The sequence below is a fragment of the Chenopodium album genome, chromosome 10 (assembly GCF_948465745.1).
Source record: "Chenopodium album chromosome 10, dcCheAlbu1.1, whole genome shotgun sequence".
NCBI lineage: Eukaryota > Viridiplantae > Streptophyta > Magnoliopsida > Caryophyllales > Amaranthaceae > Chenopodium > Chenopodium album.
In genome coordinates, this window is record NC_137843.1 from 20328140 (window position 1) to 20347804 (window position 19665).

At 35.1% G+C, this 19665-nt stretch overlaps 1 protein-coding gene across 2 annotated transcripts; it reads left to right on the plus strand.

The window, feature by feature from the left end:
* The first annotated feature begins 3154 nt into the window (after positions 1-3154).
* On the plus strand, positions 3155-5915 carry LOC145563772 (uncharacterized). 2 transcript variants are annotated; one of them, XM_081624196.1, is made up of 8 exons: positions 3155-3252; positions 3615-3917; positions 4481-4552; positions 4665-4732; positions 4828-4972; positions 5073-5159; positions 5246-5335; positions 5431-5915. In XM_081624196.1, exons 2-8 carry the CDS (start codon positions 3672-3674, stop codon positions 5518-5520), a joined length of 798 nt encoding a protein of 265 aa, XP_081480322.1. In that variant the 5' UTR covers positions 3155-3252; positions 3615-3671; the 3' UTR covers positions 5521-5915. The 2 variants fall into 2 exon arrangements, with proteins under 2 accessions (XP_081480322.1, XP_081480323.1); XM_081624197.1 differs by lacking the exon at positions 3155-3252 and adding an exon at positions 3319-3467.
* Positions 5916-19665: the final 13750 nt, after the last annotated feature.

Consider the following 19665-nt stretch of genomic DNA (forward strand, 5'->3'; position numbering starts at 1 on the left):
CTAACTTATTTTATTAGCTGATTGTATAAAAGTGTTTGGTAAATAGCTGATAGCTTAAAGTTGTTTGATTATGTGAAATGACCATTGTGGAATAGGTAATTTAGGTAGGATTTTAAATTAAATGGGGATATAAGTGTCATTTCACCATATATTAATGAATAAGCTAATTGAAAAAGCTCCTAAAAGGAACTTTTTCAAAAAGAGCTTATTTAGTGGAACAAGCACTTTAAATAAGCTTCTCACCAAACACTTTGAATTAGCTTATTTAATAGTCAATAAGCTAATGTTGGTCAAATAAGCTAATTTTGCTCAAATAAGTTGTTTACCAAACACTGCCCATATTTAAATTTAACAACCCGAATTTTTGGTTATTATATTTAACTACCCACAAAATTATAAAATATTAAATTAGTTCAGATTAGTTCAAATAAAATATGATAAGTAAAGATATATAAGTAAAAAAAAGGTGAATTGAATACATCTTAATTGCTTTTAAAACAAATCATTTTAAGTAAAAAATCATCAAGATATATCATCAGTCCATTCTTGGTCGATCTTGTACTGATTCTAATAATCTTAGGCCCTATTTGGTGGTAGCGTTTGAGGTAGCGGTTAGAAATAATTTGAAAGTGTTTAGCAAGGTAGCGATTCTAGTAGCGGTTAGCGAAAGAGGTAGCGTTTAGGTAGCTTTTCTAAAACGTTAAAAATAGTAGCATTTAGAAGTAGCGGGTAGCGTTTGACAAATTTTTATTACTTTTTAAAAAATATTTATATGAATTTTCATACTACCTCCGTTTTTTTTTTAGTTGACATGCTTTGACTTTAACACTATTCATACACTCTCATTTGTCCGTAGTTTGTGCTTTGTACGTAATGAAAAATATAGTCATGTGAGATTTTGTTATATTTAATTTGTCACAATATATATTTTCAAGATATCAACTTTTTATAAGTTTTGCTTATCGATAATTAAAGATATTATTGATTAAATTTGTGCATTGGCAAACGTGAATGGAGAAACGTGTCAACTAAAAAGAAATAGAGGAAATATATTTTAGTATGCAATCGCTATTTTTGCCAAACAATCATAATATCAACCATTACTTTGACAGCTAATCATACTATCATACTATCAACCACTACTAATTGACCGCTACTCGCTACCTTAACAGCTACCCGCTACTCGACCATTAAAAGCTATCCGCTACCACTACTTTTGCCAAACAGGACCTTAGCCAATCCTAATCAATCCTAGCCAATCCAGCTATAATCTAATTAATTAAACACTAGGATCACCCAAAATCCCAAACTAATCAATTTTGTAAGATATTAATCGATCATGACTTATATAAGTGAAATGACTTTGCTTGCAATCTGGATTGTTCAATAAAGTAAAACTGGATCATAATTTTGCAAAATCGTACTCCTTCCGTTCTTGAAAGTTTTTTTCATCTTAACTGTACACGTTTGTTAATGCGTTACTTTGACCATAAATATCTTCAGTTGCATATTAGTAATAAACAAATATAATATTTGAATATTAATAATTTACTCATTAAAACGAATCAGACCAGGCATAAAAGGTTATGTTTTATATAGTAGATCATTCTTTCATCTTATAATTAATGTCAAAATGACAAAATTCCATATGGGAAGAACTTAGGAATGAAAGGAGTAAAATATAGATCGCGATTTTAACAACTTTCTTCGATTATTATTGATTGATCAACTTAGGTCTTGTCAACGTTTTGGTTAAGTTGATTTGGTCTTGTTCAATTACGATTTTACAAAGCCTCGACATGTACCAAACTTTGGATCTAGGTCAAGTCGTTTGAACAATAGTGTAATTTGCAAAGTGTGTAAATTTCACTAATCCAACCATTGATAACTGATTAACTAGTATAACTTTGAATTAAGGAGTAATTATATCATATATTTCTTGTGATACAAAGACAATAACATCTCAAATCCACTAGCATAAATGATAAATCTATTACGAAATATCAACTTAGAATCTTCATACCATTTCTTATCATACTCTATAAATACATGGTCAACTAAACAGAAAAAGAGAAAATAAAAATGATTATAAGAAAGAAAAAGAATATTATGAGGGGTTGGCGTATTGCATGACCACAATTAAAAGATGGTCATCAAACATTTCTTCAACGAAGACAACAAAAAAAAAAGAAGGCAGATTCATTAGGAATTGGAGTTGGCCATACACTACGTCACTACCTAATTCCCAACTCCTTGGCGGGAATCACATATGTAGTGACAAAATTATCCATACATAACTAACTTCTTACACGTGTACAAAACATGAAAACTCTAAGAAAATTGTGTACAAGATGTACGAAGTAAAATTTAATTAGACTTACCTAACAAGTGTGAAATTGTTGACATAGTATCAATCAATATATTTTGGGCAATTTGGAAAAAAGCTTCATTTAAGGTCAGGTTACGAGGCCGGTGTAATGGTGGATTAAAGTCGAAATTTTTGGATCAAACGTCTATATCTAGCCAAGGTACCGTATTAGTACTACATCAAATTGGATTATAGGATAGTTTATTACACATTTATGTAAATGATAGTTTTCCTTCTATTCAATAGTCGTTTGATATCTTGTTAGATTTATTACAATGTACATATAATTTTTAAAGATCAATTGATATAATCTAAATGATGTATGTTATAAGATTTGTTTTATAAATTTATACAATACATCAATTGATTTATTTATTTTTTTTCATAAGTAATTAGGCCGAAATCTCTCACGGATCGATCCAACCCGTAAGGCCGTAATAATACATCAGTTGTGTATTATTGGAGGGAATATAGGCTAACATCAGTAACCAATAGCCACGACAATAGACGGTTAACAAAAAAGGTCAACGTGGACGAAAGTAGTGGGATAATGGTGCTTGATTTCACCGTTATAATCTCAACCCACTTTTCATTTCATTGATCACCAACATTTCTTTTAAATAATTTTCAACAAAAATATCCCAAAAGCTTTATATATGACGTGAGTCGTGAGGGAAGAAGAACAACATCAAATCAAACCTTAAAAAAAAAAAAAAAAAAAAAAAAGAAGAACAAAATTTCAATAAAAATGCTTTGCTTTGCTTTGCTTAGCATTTCTATTCCCTTGTTCAACCCACCTTACTCTATCTCTTGCTTCATCTTCTTTCATACTTCCATTAATTCTTCATAATTTCACCCTTTTTTACACATTCTTTCCCTCTTTTGTAAGTCTCTTTCTTTCTTATCCTCTGTTTTTTTTTGGTTTTTAATTCATAAAAATCACACCTTTTTCTGTTTTCTGGGTTTTGTCTCCTTTTTCCTGCTCCCCCTTTTCTGGATTTCTTCTTTTTTTCAGTCAGCCGCCTTTTTCCACCCTTTTTGGGATTTTGTTAATTACTCTAATAATTTGTAAATATTCAGCCTTTTTTTGTGTAAAAAGGTGACATCTTTTTGCTTTTTATGAACTGGGAATAAATTTCATAGCTTTTTCCTGATTCCCCTTTTTCTAAAAACTTGTTTTTTTTGTTGGTTTGATTGTTTAATAGTAGTATAACTCAATAATAAGAAGTTTTTGTTTGAATTCCAGGATACAGTTGATCATTGGTGAAGTTGTTGTATAGTTGGGGTTGTAGTAACTTTTAAGATGGGTGATCATTTAGCATTACTGGTGAACCGGTTGCTTACAGAATCAACAATACATGCCGCAATCGAAAGTCGAAATCGAGCAAAGGAGATTGAAGAAGGCAAGGATGTTGAGTTCTTAATGCCAATAGAGGAAGATGATGGAGAATTATCATCTCCTAGGAAAGTTGTGGAGTGTAGGATATGCCAAGATGAGGATTTTGATTCTAAGATGGAGACTCCTTGTTCTTGTTCTGGTAGTTTGAAGGTTTGTATTAGTTTAGACTCTGTTTGTTTTTTGATTTCAGGTTGAACATGGCTAATGTAACGAAACTATTTTGATTATTTTATATGCGTTTTTGACCTTTTTATGAAATTGATATAAAGGTATCATTAAGGGTAACACGGAAAAGTTTAAAAGCTATCCCGTTCAAGAACTTAGATTTGAATTATAATTTTGAAATGAAGTAAAATTTTTACCTATAAGTTTGGAATGGAGGGAATATTATATTAGGATCGTTTTTTAGATTAAAAGCTAACGTTTAACGTGAATTTACCCTATGTAAGGTGCATGTTTCCTTCATGTTCAATTGTTTAAAGCATGATTGCATGAATATAAATTAATTTTTGTATTGCATTCTGTATTAAAGTAAAAGGCTAAAGAAACCAAGATAGTACTACTAGTACTACATGTCTTGGTGACTTTCACATGTCTTAACTAGTGAATTGGAGTCGTGTTTGTTTGTTATGAGTAATTTGTTTTATTAAAGGCGGTTAGTGTTGTTATTAACATAGATATGTATGCTGAAGAAGCTCATATAATGCCTGCAGTATGCTCATCGCAGATGCGTACAGAGGTGGTGTAACGAGAAAGGTGACACCAATTGTGAAATATGCCACCAGGTTGGATTTCATTTTATTGCAGCTCCAATTCCTTGTTATTTTCGCGGTACTCTGATTACATGAACATGATATATAAACAAATGTGAATGCTGCTAAATTTTTCTGATTGCAGCCATTCAGACCAGGTTATTCTGCACCCCCACCTCTACTTCGATATGGGCGTATTCCTATGAATTTTAGGTAATTCCTCAGCTATGATGACATGAAAAATAAATAGGCAAAAGTTTACCAATGATCAAACTCACTAAATGAAACAATGCACGTGTTTTTATCAGGAGAAACTGGCAGATAAGCAGACGAGAATTAGTTCAGTCACAGTTAATGGAAGCAGTTTCGACTGATCATGATGATCTTCTAGACTCTGACTTTGAAGAACCTTCTTCAAGAAGTCTCTTATGCCGTTTCACGGTTGCAGTGATTGTAAGAACCATTTTCCTTTCACTGTCACGGTTATATATAACATGCCTTATTGTTTCCACCTATTTCCTGACATCAATCTCTTTGTTATGTTACTTTACAGTTCATCGGTCTCCTGATTTTACGACATACTCTGCCAATCGTGGTTGGTGGTGCTGATGATCACGAGTTTGCTCTTCCCCTATTCATCGTAAGTAAATACAACTATTATTCTGTTTCTGGAAAGAGCATGCTGAATAAGCATTGTAATTTAATTCTGATGTTCTTTGGTTTCAGCTGGCAATGCTCCGAGTTTCAGGAATTTTAATGCTCGTGTATGTCACCATGATGGCAGTTACTGGACTACGGCGACAAAGGAACCAAGATGTATGTACCATTCATTCATTCAGAATTCTTTGATGTTTACAGTATTCGTGATTTTTCTTGTACTGATTCTGATCCTTTATTTTCTTAACTTACAGGAAACCCCTAGTATATTGGAAACCTCATCTGACGAAGAAATTGAGCACCCTGATTCACAACAGCCTTCTCATGTAATCCAAATTTCATGATTCATCGTACAAGAACCATCTATGGACTTAATCTGTAGATCAATCTCGCGACTGTGAACCAGATGATGAGGGCTTTTTCACCGCCACTTATGTCAGGGACGCAGGTTTGAGTTAGAAATAAAAACATACAGATACAAAACCTGTAAATTAATGTATGAAGTTGGTATATACAAACAATATGAAATTGATGCTCCCACCTAACAAGGTTGAGGTGATGCTTGTAGGATTTTTCCTTTCTCATTTTCTCCCCAAATTTATTTTGTTTCCTATAAATTTCGGTTTAGGATATAGAAAGTACAAGGATCCTAACTTGTAAGAAACATATAGGTATTACTTTCTATGTTTGTATAAAGCTATTGGGTTGTATACTACAGAAATATAGTGTTATGTTTTGTGACAGGGTTCCTTTATCTTTTGCCTGCTGCACTCAATTTCACTGATTTTCTACTCGACATGAAATCCAAACACGAGCAGGGGGTGTATACGTCGTTTTAGTTTTTTTTTGTTTCCCTTTAAATAAAGTTTAATCTGATGCTTTATGTCTCTCATTTCTAATCTTGCCATCGGAATGTGGTGCTCACATATGGTTGTAATACACTTGTATAAAACGAAGCTCGATTACAATTTGTGGATACCATTAGCTTAAAAGCATTCAAAGTACTATAAATACCTCTAGCGTTAAGATAATTCACTCCTGTGCACCTATGAAAATCATACCAATAGAAGCAACTACATGCAATCCTAACCAAGTAACCAAGATAATTAACTCCTGTGCAACTATCCTAGCAAGATGATGGACATAATCGAAGTCTAATCTAGGTCACTTTCGTGCAACTAAACTAGGCATAATAAGAAATAACGAGATTAAAGAGCGCTACAATAAACACGAGCAATTTAATTAGCACATGTCCAACATCTCAATGTATGACAATCAATCAATCATCATCCATTCAATCCAAACTACACCAAGTTCTTCACCCCCTTCCCCTAGCTAGAAATCTAGCCTTGAGAATAGAGATGACAATGGATCATGGATCCGATCTGGATCCGGTGGATCCAAATCCGTTGGATCCAGATCCGTAAAACGGATCTGAATCTTCAATTTTTGGACCCGATGGATCTGGATCCGGATCCGTTTTGATGGACCGGATCTAGATCTGAATCCTGTTTTTGAGATCCAGATCCGGTCAGAATCCGACCCGTGGATTCGCTTTATAATTTTTTATATATTTACTATGGTATTATTTAAGATTTATGTACTAATTAAGTTGACTAGTCTTATATAAATATTTACCTATATTTTTTCTATTATTACATACTTTGTTTGTAATTATTTTTTGAACTAAACTTTAATCAATTTTCAAAACAATGATTTAACTCTCGTCAAAATAAAAAATAATGGATGAACCATGTATATATATATATATATATATATATATATATATATATATATATATATATATATATATATATATATATATATATATATTAATTAATTAATTAATTGAACTAATAAATATATATTTTAGCTCCTTTTAAACAAACAAAACTTTTAAATGTAATAAATTTTTTTTTTAAAAAAAATACAGGATCCGTATCTGTGGATCCGTTAGATCCGATGGATATGGATCTAGATCCTAAAATTTTGGATGCGCGGATCCGGATCTGGATCCATGTCCTTAAAATGGATGAACAAGTCATGTCCAGATCCGATCCGTTGCCATCTCTACTTGAGAAGGAAAAGAAGTCATAGATGACAAGCTAGAAAGAGAAATAAGCTTCACAAAGACAAACATGAATCCCCAAATCAACACAAAACTAAGATAAAGAAGTAATCAAAATTAACAAAACCAGGGAATTGAAATCACAAAGAAATAAGAAGAACAATACAAAAATAAAAAGACAAGGGAAAGAAGAGATCACTAAACAAAGCTTGAATTGAATTGCTTGAAGGAAATCCAAGTGCAACAATTTGTAATTTTGTATCAAGGAGGAAGGGCATTCCTAGTTGTGCCTCTTCAATTGAAAGTCTATCACTTCATATATCTCTCTCTCTCTCACTCTCTCTCTCTCTCTCCCTCTCTCTAAATTTCATCATCAAATATCATTTTCAAAAGTTACTCATCCTCCAAAGACCTCTCAAACCAGCACCAAAATATTCAGCTTGATCAACCCACAAGAGCGCTCCTGCAAATTTTGATCAGAGCTACACCAATGAGACTTGCGTGTACAAACGGAAGACAGGAGCAACGAAAGAAGACACAAGAATAATTATTGTTTTAGGCTACCATGAGAAAAACCCTTAGTTATGAAGGAAAAACAAAACATGGATTTTATAATTATTTAAATTTAACACAATCAATCTTAAACTTATTAAAGATCAGAAGTAGTAGCAGCTAACAACCCATTCATGAAGCAGTATCCAACTTTTGTTGTATAAGTCATATGTTCATTACAAATAAATGACGAGAATCAAATCGATACAAGAAGAGAAGCACCCTGAACAGAAAGCTAAACCAAAGTACAAAGACCATAGCAAAAGGAACATACTTATTTAATCATAGCTGAGCAAAAGAACCCAGAAGAATAGTAGCGTAATCACAATGAACCCTCCAAACTCCGATACAAGCATTCAAAGTTCCCTAACATCAAAAGGACCATACTCCTCCTCTATCTCCCGAGAGACCTCGCCCCCAAGAGGGGTTTTCATGTAACCCTTTGGCCCCCAAAGTGCAGTCCACGTTCTACGCTTTAGAGACTCGGGTCTCATATTTTTGTAAGGCACAAAATTACTTAAAGAAGGCCAGTTGGCGGGAACAACTTCCTCAAGGGAAACGATTATCTTATGGTGTTTGTGTTTGTATTTGTTCTTATTCTTGAGGTTCGTTAATTTGAACACGGGGTTCCTTGATACTTTTCCTCTTCTTGAACATCTTTACTAATCACCAAACAACCACTCCAAAAATCACCACCAATTAATACCACCATAATACCAAACGAACTTTGAACACAACTATCCAAAATCAACCAAGCCACAAACAATTACAACAGCACAATAAAAAATACCAATTTTCTGCAAAAACTAGTTAGTAGCAACAACTAACCACGAACAATAATCTCAACAATACAAAAATGCATCCAATAACACAAATTTTCGCACAAAAATCACACCATGACCAAAACATGCAAAGTAATCAAAATAATTTGCATAAACAATTGAAATATTGGAAGAAAGTAGCAAAGAAAGCGATTATACCACACAATTGGTGCTCATACACTACCAAAATAGCCCAAGAACTACCTGTTAATGCCAAAAATCGCCTAGAGAGACAACTTTAGGTTGGGATGTCGGTAACTAGATTAAAATATATAGAGATTGTGAAATGTAAACGATGGAGATAGAAAGAATATAGACACGATATGGTGACGTGGAAAACCCCAATGAAGGTGGGTAAAAACCGCAGGTGGCTACTTGTCCACCAATTCACTATGATACAGACGTTTTTTATACAAATATAATGAATATTTGGGCATCTAAGGTCATAGATAGTACAGAAATGCATGAGAATAAGATATTAAGTATACATTATAGCTATTGAGAAAAGTATAATCTTTGAGTTGATCATGGTGACTTGTAGAACCATCGGAAGAAACATGTCATCGTTTAGATCGTCAAATAGAGCCTCGTGATGTACCTTCCGGTGATGTATTTTGTAATGTAGTCTATGTGGGTGTTTTATGTTAGGAATATGGTGTGTATGATCTGCCTTTATAGCTGGTCATTGCCCCCCTTTTATAGGCCTTTTGATGGTAGAAATCGGTTGAGGAAGATACGGGTGACTTCCTTGATTCTAGGAAGTAGTTGGTTGACTCCATGACTTAGTCCCTTGACGAATGTCGATTTATTTAGGCTTCATATTCATGATAAAAACCTCCTTAACTGTTTAAAGGTCAGTAGAAATGCTCTCCTTATTTATAGGAACAACTAGTAACAACCTTGACTTGTTCCGCAACATTCTGGTGTCTCACTACGAGACGCGTCATGTTCAGACGTCGAGCGTCGGCGTCGTGCGTCATCTTTTGACGTTGTCGCGTCAAAGGTCATTGGAGGTCGTCGGAGGCCAATGGAGGTCGACGAAGGTCATTGTAGGTTGACAGAGGCCACTGAAGGCCTTTAGACATTGCTATAGTTGTCGAGTGTAGATGTGTCGCGACTAAGATGCGTCATTGACGCTGGTTGTTGCTTAGAAATGGACATTAGTCTCCTTGGAATTCTCATCTAATTCAACCTTGAACACCAAGACTTGTCTAACACGTGACCGTCTTGGTAATAGGACAACCCTTTGGACTTCACTTTGTGTCGTGGGAATTACGCCCATAACACTACCTTCTCCAACAAAGCTTTAAGTGTTCAACAATGGACGATTTTGGAGTTTTTGGAGTGAGAAAGTATAAATTTGTGGAAATAGGTGGATGATATGATGAATTTGTGTAAGATTTGAAGAGGAATTGATGGATTTGTGATTGGATTTGAAATTTTTTGAGAGTTTGGTTTGAGTTTTTGAGAAGAAAGAAAGAGTAAAAACAGTTGGTAAGAAGATTGTGAAAGAAATCGGGAGGGAAAAAAAAGTGAAGATGAAAAGAGGAAGAGAATGAAAGTTCAAAATGTTTGGTGAGTTGGTTAAAGCTTGTGGCAATCTTGTTTAAAAGTTGGTAATGTTTGATTTTGGAATAGAGGCTTTTTGCTTCACAATTAGGCTTATCACCAATTTTTAAATTTTTCCATCCTTTACCCCCTAGCGAACATTACTACCCTCTTAATGTCCCTTTAACCTAGGTTAGTTGAGTCACTAGTCGGTGGAGGAAGCTAGATTTCAAGCATATGGAGACAGCATGACTTGGAAAGATGTCGGGTTCCCCTCATTTTTATTGTCTTATCTTTATTCCGACTCCTTTGAGGAGTCATGAGATGCTACCTCTAAGGATGGATTTGAATCTAGATGAGGGACCGCGGTAAGATTGTATGGAATGCGGGGGGAGTGGTGCATGTGAGAGTTCTCTACGCTTAGCATGGTTTATCCTTCAATCACTAGTAGAAATTTACAAATGGGTATCGAGTAATGCCTACCGATTTTCAAAAATTGGTGGGGAAAAAAATGGGCGGGATTGGGTTCAAGCTAATTGGCACCGGTTCAAACAAAACCGGTGCCATATTCATTAAAGGCCACTGGTTCAAACCGGTGGCAACTCAAAAAAAAAAAAAAAAACCGCCCTAAGCTAGCTTCTCCCCCTTTTCCTTTTCATTTCTATCTGATTTAATTTCTTTCCCTCCTTTATTCCCTCCTTCGAAAACACTAGCAGCCCTCCTTTATTCCACCACTGCCGTCGATCCTTCACCGGCAACCCTCTTTCACCGGCGGCCACCCTCCTTCTCTTACTCTTTCTCTTTCACTTCATTTGGTGTTGAAAACACCATCCAACAGGCCCCTCCACCACTGCGCGCAAGTTCAGCAGCCTCTACCACTCTGCCACCTGCTCAGCTGCATCGACGATTTCACGCGAGTACAGTCGCCTCCACTAGTGCGCCACCTGTCCAGTAACCCTCCGCATCCTCTGCCCTCTAGCTCTCTACCCCTTCTACCTCTAATTATGGTGCTCTTCTATGTAAGGTTAGTGTTTAATTTTGTAGGCATTTTGAACAATTATTTTCAATTCTATATATTTAATTTGCATTTTGAACAATTATTGGGCATATATGAGTAAACTAAAGTTAGCTAGGGTTTGAATATAAATTAACCTCAATTTTGATTTTTGGTAGTTAAACTGTCTATATTATATGTTTTTTTTTTTTTTTTTTTTTTTTTTTATGTTTCTTTTTGTGAATTTCAGGTGATTTTAATGGAAATTTTTTTAAAAAAATTAGAGATTAGTAAGCTTGTTAGTTAGTTGAATTTTGGTACTTAAAATATATTGTGCTTGAATTAGTGATTAGCAAATGTGTTATAAATTAGTGAATAAATATACTTGAGCAATGTATGTGATTTCAAGTCTTAGACACCTAAAACTAGATAACATTGACATGTTATGAGAAAGAACTAGTTCATTTGATAAGAAATGTAGAAAATCGGAAAAGTAGAAGTTATATAGGCCTTATTTGGGCCATTTAGGATGAAAAATACTCCAAACTTAATAAAATGCTCTTTTGATGTGATTTCAATCTTTAGATACCTAAGACTAGGTAATATTGACATGTTATAAGAAACAACTAGTTCATTTGATAAGAAATGTAGAAAATGGGCAAAGTAGAAGTCATATAGGCCTTATTTGGGCCATTTAGGATGAAAAATACTCCAAACTTAATAAAATGCTCTTTTGATGTGATTTCAAGCCTTAGACACCTAACACTAGGTAATATTGACATGTTATGAGAAAGAATTAGTTCATTTGATAAGAAATGTAGAAAATGGGCAAAGTAGAAGTCATATAGGCCATAATTGGGCCATTTTTGATAAAGCGCGCCTTAAAACTTAGCAAAATACTCTTTTGATGTGATTTCAAGCCTTAGACACCTAATAATAGGTAATATTGACATGTTATGAGAAAAAAAAATAGTTCATTTGATAAGAAATGTAGAAAATGGGCAAAGTAGAAGTCATATAGGCCATATTTGGGCCATTTTTGATAAAATGCGTCTTAAAACTTAATAAAATGCTCTTTTGATGTCATTTTAAGCCTTAGACACCTAAAAATAGGTTATATTGACATGATATGAGTAAAAAATAGTTCATTTGATAAGAAATGCAGGAAATGGGCAAAGCAGAAGTCATATAGGCCATATTTGGGCCATTTTGAATAAAATGCATCCTAAAACTTAGTAAAATGCACTTTTGATGTCATTTCAAGGCTTAGACACTTAAGAGTAGGTAATATTGACATGTTATGAGAAACAAATAGTTCATTTGATAAGAAATGTAGAATATGGGCAAAGTAGAAGTCATATAGGCCATATTTGGGCTATTTTTGATAAAATGTGTCTTAAAACTTAGTAAAATGCTCTGTTGATGTCATTTTATGCCTTAGACACCTAAGAATAGGTAATATTGACATGTTATGAGAAACAAATAGTTCATTTGATAAGAAATGTAGAAATGGGCAAAGTAGAAGTCATATAGGCCATATTTGGGCCATTTTTGATAAAATACGTCTTAAAGCTTAGTAAAATGATCTTTTGATGTGATTTCAAGCCTTAGATACCTAAAACTAGGTAGCATTGACATGTTATGAGAAAGAAATAGTTCATTTGATAAGAAATGTAGAAAATGAGCAAAGTAGAAGTCATATAGGCCATATTTGGGCCTTTTTGATAAAATGCGTCTTAAAACTTAGTAAAATGCTCTTTTGATGTGATTTCAAGCCTTAGACACCTAAAATTAGGTAATATTGACATGTTATGAGAAAAAAATAGTTCATTTGATAAGTGTAGACACCCAAATGTGTCTCCCCAAAACCAAACCCAGTGATGAATACCTTTCATGTCATTTGATTATCGAACGAAGTGAAAGTGTGAAAGTCTAGTGATGCGGTTGTTTTTATTAAAATATCTCTCGTTCTGTTTTTGAAAATATTTCTTTTTATATACTCTATTTATGAAAATAGCCAGTCCAGTTTATTTTGGTCCATGATAAGGGTCCAATAATAGTGTATTTGGATCGGGCTCGAAAAGAGCTTTCCAACGATATATTATAAGCCCAATTCCGATGAATAATGAGGAAGTTGTGGTCAAAATACTAAATTGGGCTCGAAATGAATTTTATATGTGGCCCAATGATCTAGAGGAGGGCCTATTAATTATTATTCCTAAAGTTATTAGGATTGAATTTAATCTTCTAGAATATCTAGAAGGTTCTTTTAAACTCTAATAAAATTAGGATTGATAATTATTATTTTAAAGAGTGTTATTTGGAATAAAATGAGTGTTTTATGATAAATCTGATTTTAAAACTGTTTAACGCGGATTCTAATTACTTAATTATATTAGAAAAAGGATTCCGTACAAAGCGTGTTTTATCTTTTAATTGTCGCTAGACGACAGAGATTGTCGCCAGGCGACAGTGTATGTCGCCAGACAACAGAACCAATTTTATTCCGATTCGAATTCTTACTCTTTCTATCGGCTTTTGGACTGTTTTTTTATAAATAGGGTCCTAGACCTCCATTTTCAAGGGACCCAGAATTCTCTCTCTTCTCTCTCTTAAGCAATAGCTTATTCTTTCTCTCTCTAGCTTTCTAAACTAGCTTTTTTACAAACACCATACCGCATACATTAGTTCTAGACACACCTAGCCAAGTTCGAAGTTGTCTTCGCCCTAGACGTGAAAGGTTGATAATTTCTGAGGGTTTGGTCCCAAATCCCTATTTCAATTATTTGATTTAGTTGTTTGATTTATTATTTTCCTTGAAGTTACTAACGTGTGTATTTTGTTATTAGAAAGAGATACGAGGCATCCAAGTAAGTAATTTAATTGTTATTATTTTGATATAGAAATCAAGCTTTGATTATTTTGATTCCTAGTATCATGTTAGGATGTTTTATTGCTTCCTAGTATCATGTTTAGGGTAATAACTAAGATTTCTAATATCATGTATGTTTCTATGATGCTTCCTATTCCTTCTAATATCATGTTAGTATCATGTTAGGGATGAAGATTTGATCTTTATTGTTTAGTTACATGCTGGGATTTGTTATTAATCTTGTTAGTATCATGCCTAGGATCTTGCTAATATTATTATACTTTATTGAGATTATTAAGATGAAGATTATTTTATGTTGCTTGATATTATTATTATTATTTTTATTGCTTGATCACGCCTTTTATGCATGATTAAAGGGAATTTGTACTTGTAATCACGCTGAATAAGATAATTAATAATCTTGTTTAGGTTAACATGATTATAATTCAAGCTAAGTGATCACCAATAATAGTTTTGTTTGTGCATTAATATTCAACCAAAATAGATTAAACATGTTTAGGGTTAATCTATTGATTGTATGTTAGTAAGAAAGCGCACATGAATATGAGAAGAATAAAGTAGAGGCCTATTTTTAGGGCAGGTTCAATCTCTTTTAGGTTGGATTTGTACCTTCATCCCCGAATATCCAGTCATGGTTCCAGACCACTATGGATTTAGCGATCTTATGGATTGTGAAGGGGTGTAACCTTCACCCTGTGAACGATTTATAAGTTCCTAAAACTTATTGGCGACTCTTTTACTCTAGCTTCCTTCCCTTTGGACGCCACCATACTTAAGTGTATGTATGTTCACAATGGGGCTCAAGTGTGAGATGCTTGAAATATTCCCTACAGTTTTTTGGCGACTCCACTGGGGAGGATTTCTAGTTTAATTCCTAAAATTTATTTTGGCAATGATTTAGAATGAGTGGATGAGACTCGAAAAGTTCTAAGTATTTCATGTGCGTAATTTTGATTAACATTATTGGCATAAGCATAAAAAAGGTCCGCTTTAGAAAGACCATCCGTAATGCGTCAAAAACATAGGATTTTTACACGTAGGAAATTAGGGAAATATCTTTCACAACTAGAATCGAATAACGCTGCGAAAAACTAGAAAATTCAAGAACAGAAAGCTGCTGAGGCATGTAGGAACTAGCGCTGAGAAAATAGTGCCATCGCCATGCGATGGCTCTGTCGCCTGGCGAGAGTAATTGTCGTCTAGCGACAGAGCCATAGTCTGGTGACGGGCACTGTAGTCTCGCGCCGAGTTCTTCCAATACCGAGCCAGAAATCTACCTTCTTGTTTCGACCAGTTCTAGTACTGTTTGCTCGGTTTTACTTCCTGATTGAGTTTTTCCCTTTTTTCTGAACCCATATGTGTTCTACATATGGCCATAACCCTCTGGGAATTCACGCTCCATCTACCCAATCAAACGCTCCTGGCAACGAAGGGTACATCCGAGTTTGTTGAATTCACCAAACCGTGGAAGCGAGTTTAACTCGCGGGGTCCCATCCACTCGCGCCAACCCTTCCAAAGGTAAGGCTTCCGCGCGGTGCATCCAGAATCATAACCATGGACCCTCTTTGACTAACCCATATCCTGAACTTTAGAGAACTAGAGCCATGGTTAGGTTGCAAACACATTGCATCATATTGTGACTATTTGATTACTTGTGCATTATTTGCTTGTGCATACTTACATGTGATTAAACTAACCATTTGGTTTGACTTGTAATTATAAATATGCTTAAATAAACTAACCAAGGACTAAAAGACTTTGCTAAATTAATTGATTAATTAATTTGAGCTAATAAATATGTCTAAAATCAAGTCATAGTTCCTTTGAGTCAACCCGGATTTTTATTCCCGTATACTGCACAAATGTCAACTTGTTTTGGTCATAGTCGGAGTTCTAGAATGAATTACGAATCTTACAAACTATGGATCTGTAGCCCCAAGTTTTATCTTTCATTTGGCGTTGGTTTCGTTCAATTTGAATTCACAGATCAAAAGTTATGACTAAAATACTACAGCCTATCCAGTTTAGTGCACATACGTGAAGTCTTGACTTAGTCTTTGTTTGAGTCTAGTCACATAGTCTAGTCACATGGTCATGGCACAAGTCTTAACATGTCACTTACACTCACTATTCTTAGCACACACTTTGTATATGTCACCATTACCATGTTTTTAGGTTCATGCATGAGCCGTTTTTCCGTCATTTGAGTTAGGGGCCTATTCTATTCCTAATTCTCCCATATTTCTCTATCAACATAATTTTTTCATCCATATCATTCTTCTTTGATCTCTTCTCATTTATTGCATGTTGAATAGAGCTTGAGTCAAAAATAAAAATTTACCCCCAATTTCCCTTTCCACAGCACTTGGTCAAGGAGAGAAGGACGTTTAATCAAGGATAACACTTCTGTCCAAGTACTACTTTTTGATAAACCGATTCGACAAAAGAGAAAATCTAAGAAGAAAATGGCGTCTCAGGAAGAAGTCAACGAACTTAGAAAGGACGTGGCTAACATGACTGAAATGATGAAGGCTATGGCACTACAAATTAATGACCCTGTGAAGCAACAAAAAATGGAGCTCATGCAAGAAAGATTGAGCAAACTCTCCAATGACTATAGGTTCCAGGGCATTAGCTCACAAGGGGTCTCGGCGAATAGGGAGCTTCTTTCGCAAAAGTTCAATGCCAATGACATCCCTAAATTCAAGCCAACTGACAATCCTTACTTTCACTTAAGGGCTTTTGAAACTATAATGAACATTAAGGGGATTGATAGGAATATTTTTCACTCTTTTTTCTCACTATCTCTAGAAACCGTTTGTCAACATTGGTTCTTTTCTCTTGATAAAGAGAAGACCTCTACTTGGGATGGAATAATAAACGCTTTCATTGATAGATATAAGTGCAAAATTCAAGTTGAAACAGACCATAGACAACTTGAGATGCTAAAGCAAAAAGATTACGAAGGGTTCACCTTTTTCTTTAACAAGTGGAGAGAAAATTCCGCTAATATGGTTGAGGTCCCTACTGAAAAGGTGTCCGCAAGGATGTTCATCAACAAGTATTCAAAGCATTTGAAATATCAACATAATTTGAATACTTTCAAGGTCGTCTACGACATAGGTATTGAAATCGAAGATGACCTTGCAAAGCAAAAGCTACTAACAATAGCAACAACAGTGGCTGGAAAGGAAAGAAGAACGACAATCCTTCTTCTTCTGAAGACACCCACTCTAGCAAAAACGTTAGTACCTTTGATCTCGATCAAGTCTTAGCCATGGATAACCAAGGATCTAAAAAGCAATTAAGGAAAGAGTTCACTCCTATTGGGATGAGCTATGATACTGCCTTCAATCAACTCCATGCCAAGGGTCTCATTACTCCCATTGGACCAATTTAAGATCCCGCACCTGAGAAGAGATTGCCTAGTTGGAACCCAGATGCACATTGCAAGTACCATCAAGGTAGGGGTCATAAAACTGAGAAGTGTTGGAAGCTAAAAGAAGACATCCAATATTTGATCGATAATAACAAGCTTCCCATACCTCCAGCCGGCAAGAAGACCGAGTGATGATAAAGCACAAGACATGAGGCGAGCTTCAACGACATGATTTCGTGACTCTTTTTTCTATTTCTTCGATTCTTCCTTTCCCCCAATAAGTCTAGCATAAGTACCTTTTATTTTCCTTAGATTTATTTTGTAGGATTTTTCTTTTTTCCTTTTAATAAATGAGCATTTCTTTTCTTGCATATGATCATTGCATCGCATTCTAAAAAAAAAAATTCTAAAAAAAAAAAAAAAATCCATGCCGAACTAAGCACAAGGTAAACCAATGATTTGAGGCACCCCTTTTAGCCTATCATATCACCTTCAAATATACAATCATTTCTTGACAAACCACTTTGAGCCCCGTCTAACGATAGACCTTTATTTTTTTCAACCCACATCTACCTAACCTTGGGAAGGGATGGTGTACAACTTATGCAAATACAAAAGCTTGAGTGATTTTACCTAGATCTCAAAAAAAATTCAAAATAAGTTAAAAATATAAAAGTGTGCATAAGGGCAAGTGTTCCAATGTCTTTGATATGAACACGTCTCAGATTGCGTCTCTTATCGAGTGCTCGGTACCGTGCCTGAGAAACATGAATGCCAAGTGAGTGATAGACTGCATGATCGGGATTGCCCACACTTATAAAAAAGAGATTTGAATTTGAAAAAATGATAAAGCAAAAAAAGAGAGAGCAAAATATAAACAAAAGAGAGTTAAAAAGTGAGGAAACCTCAAGCATAAAAATATAAAGATTTCAAAAGCAAGGTTGCACACCTTGGGGGCTTATCTAGGGTCTTGAGCCTTTATCCCCTTTCTTCTTTAACCTTTAGCCTAACCATGTTACAACCCTCAAAAGACCTCTTTAAGGTATACACACACTTGTGCGAGGTTCGGCTAGAGCTACGGGTTCGGCCTAATTCTTAACGGATATGTAGGTAACCTCAAATTGGGGTGCGGCCGTAATAAAATGCATTAATTCATATATACATTCATGCATGATCATACCAAGGGATCTCCTATTCTCATCCCTACCCACTTAGAGCTAGACTTGGGGGCTTGATCCCTACATCATTAGCTTACCTAGCCTAAGAGTCACCATCATTTGACTCTTCTTGGAATAATATTTTTCCATACCGTTAGCCTTTGCAGCCTAGCTTTAGTGTCACTTTCACACACATCACAGATACATAGACTAATTACCCTCCCCTTAGGAACCTTTTGTCATGAAATCTCAACACGACGTTGAAGCATGCCTCGTCATCTTAGAGTCCTTCATCACTCACTCATCATTGCATCACAAAGTATGAAGTGCTTAGCATCCGTGCCTAAGTTACCTAAATACTTGCATCATCAAGTCAACAATTGAGATAGCCTAGGATGAACTAATCCTTTGCACTATGAGATACAACATTAATACATGCATTCGACTAAGTTCATTCAACATGCACCTCAAACACTTCACTCCTTTCTTTTTGCGTCTTTCTTTTTCGGGAGAAAGTCGGTACCCTCCACAAAAATGACGAAATTTTTTTTGGTTTTCTGCATTTTGAGTCAAGCACATCACAATACAATGCACACACGAGTCATGCACATTGAGCCATGTCATGTCATATCACATCAAGTTAAGTCTAACACACGTGTCAATCACCTTGAGTCATGCCAAGTCATATGTGGTCTTGCACATTAAGTTGAGTAACACCGAGCCTTAGGTCAACCCTAAGATAATTACAAACATGAGCAAAGTCCTATAGTCCAAGATTAAAAATGCAGGTACAATCACAGGCAATTGGATTGAGCACAAATGAATGAGCAAAAAAGCTCAGACTTGGATTAAAGCACAATGCAGCAGGATGCACCCTGGCGCAGGGCGATACACCTTGGCGCATCACAATACTCTTTAACGCGGCGCGACAGACCTGTCGCTACGTGACGGCTTTGATTTTTTCGCGCCGGCCTTTGATGGTCTCAGGACTTTGATTTCGAACCTTTTTGAAGAACATTTGAGCAATTGATAGATATTTGATTAGTAGTCGGCCCGATTACAGTCTTGATTGATGA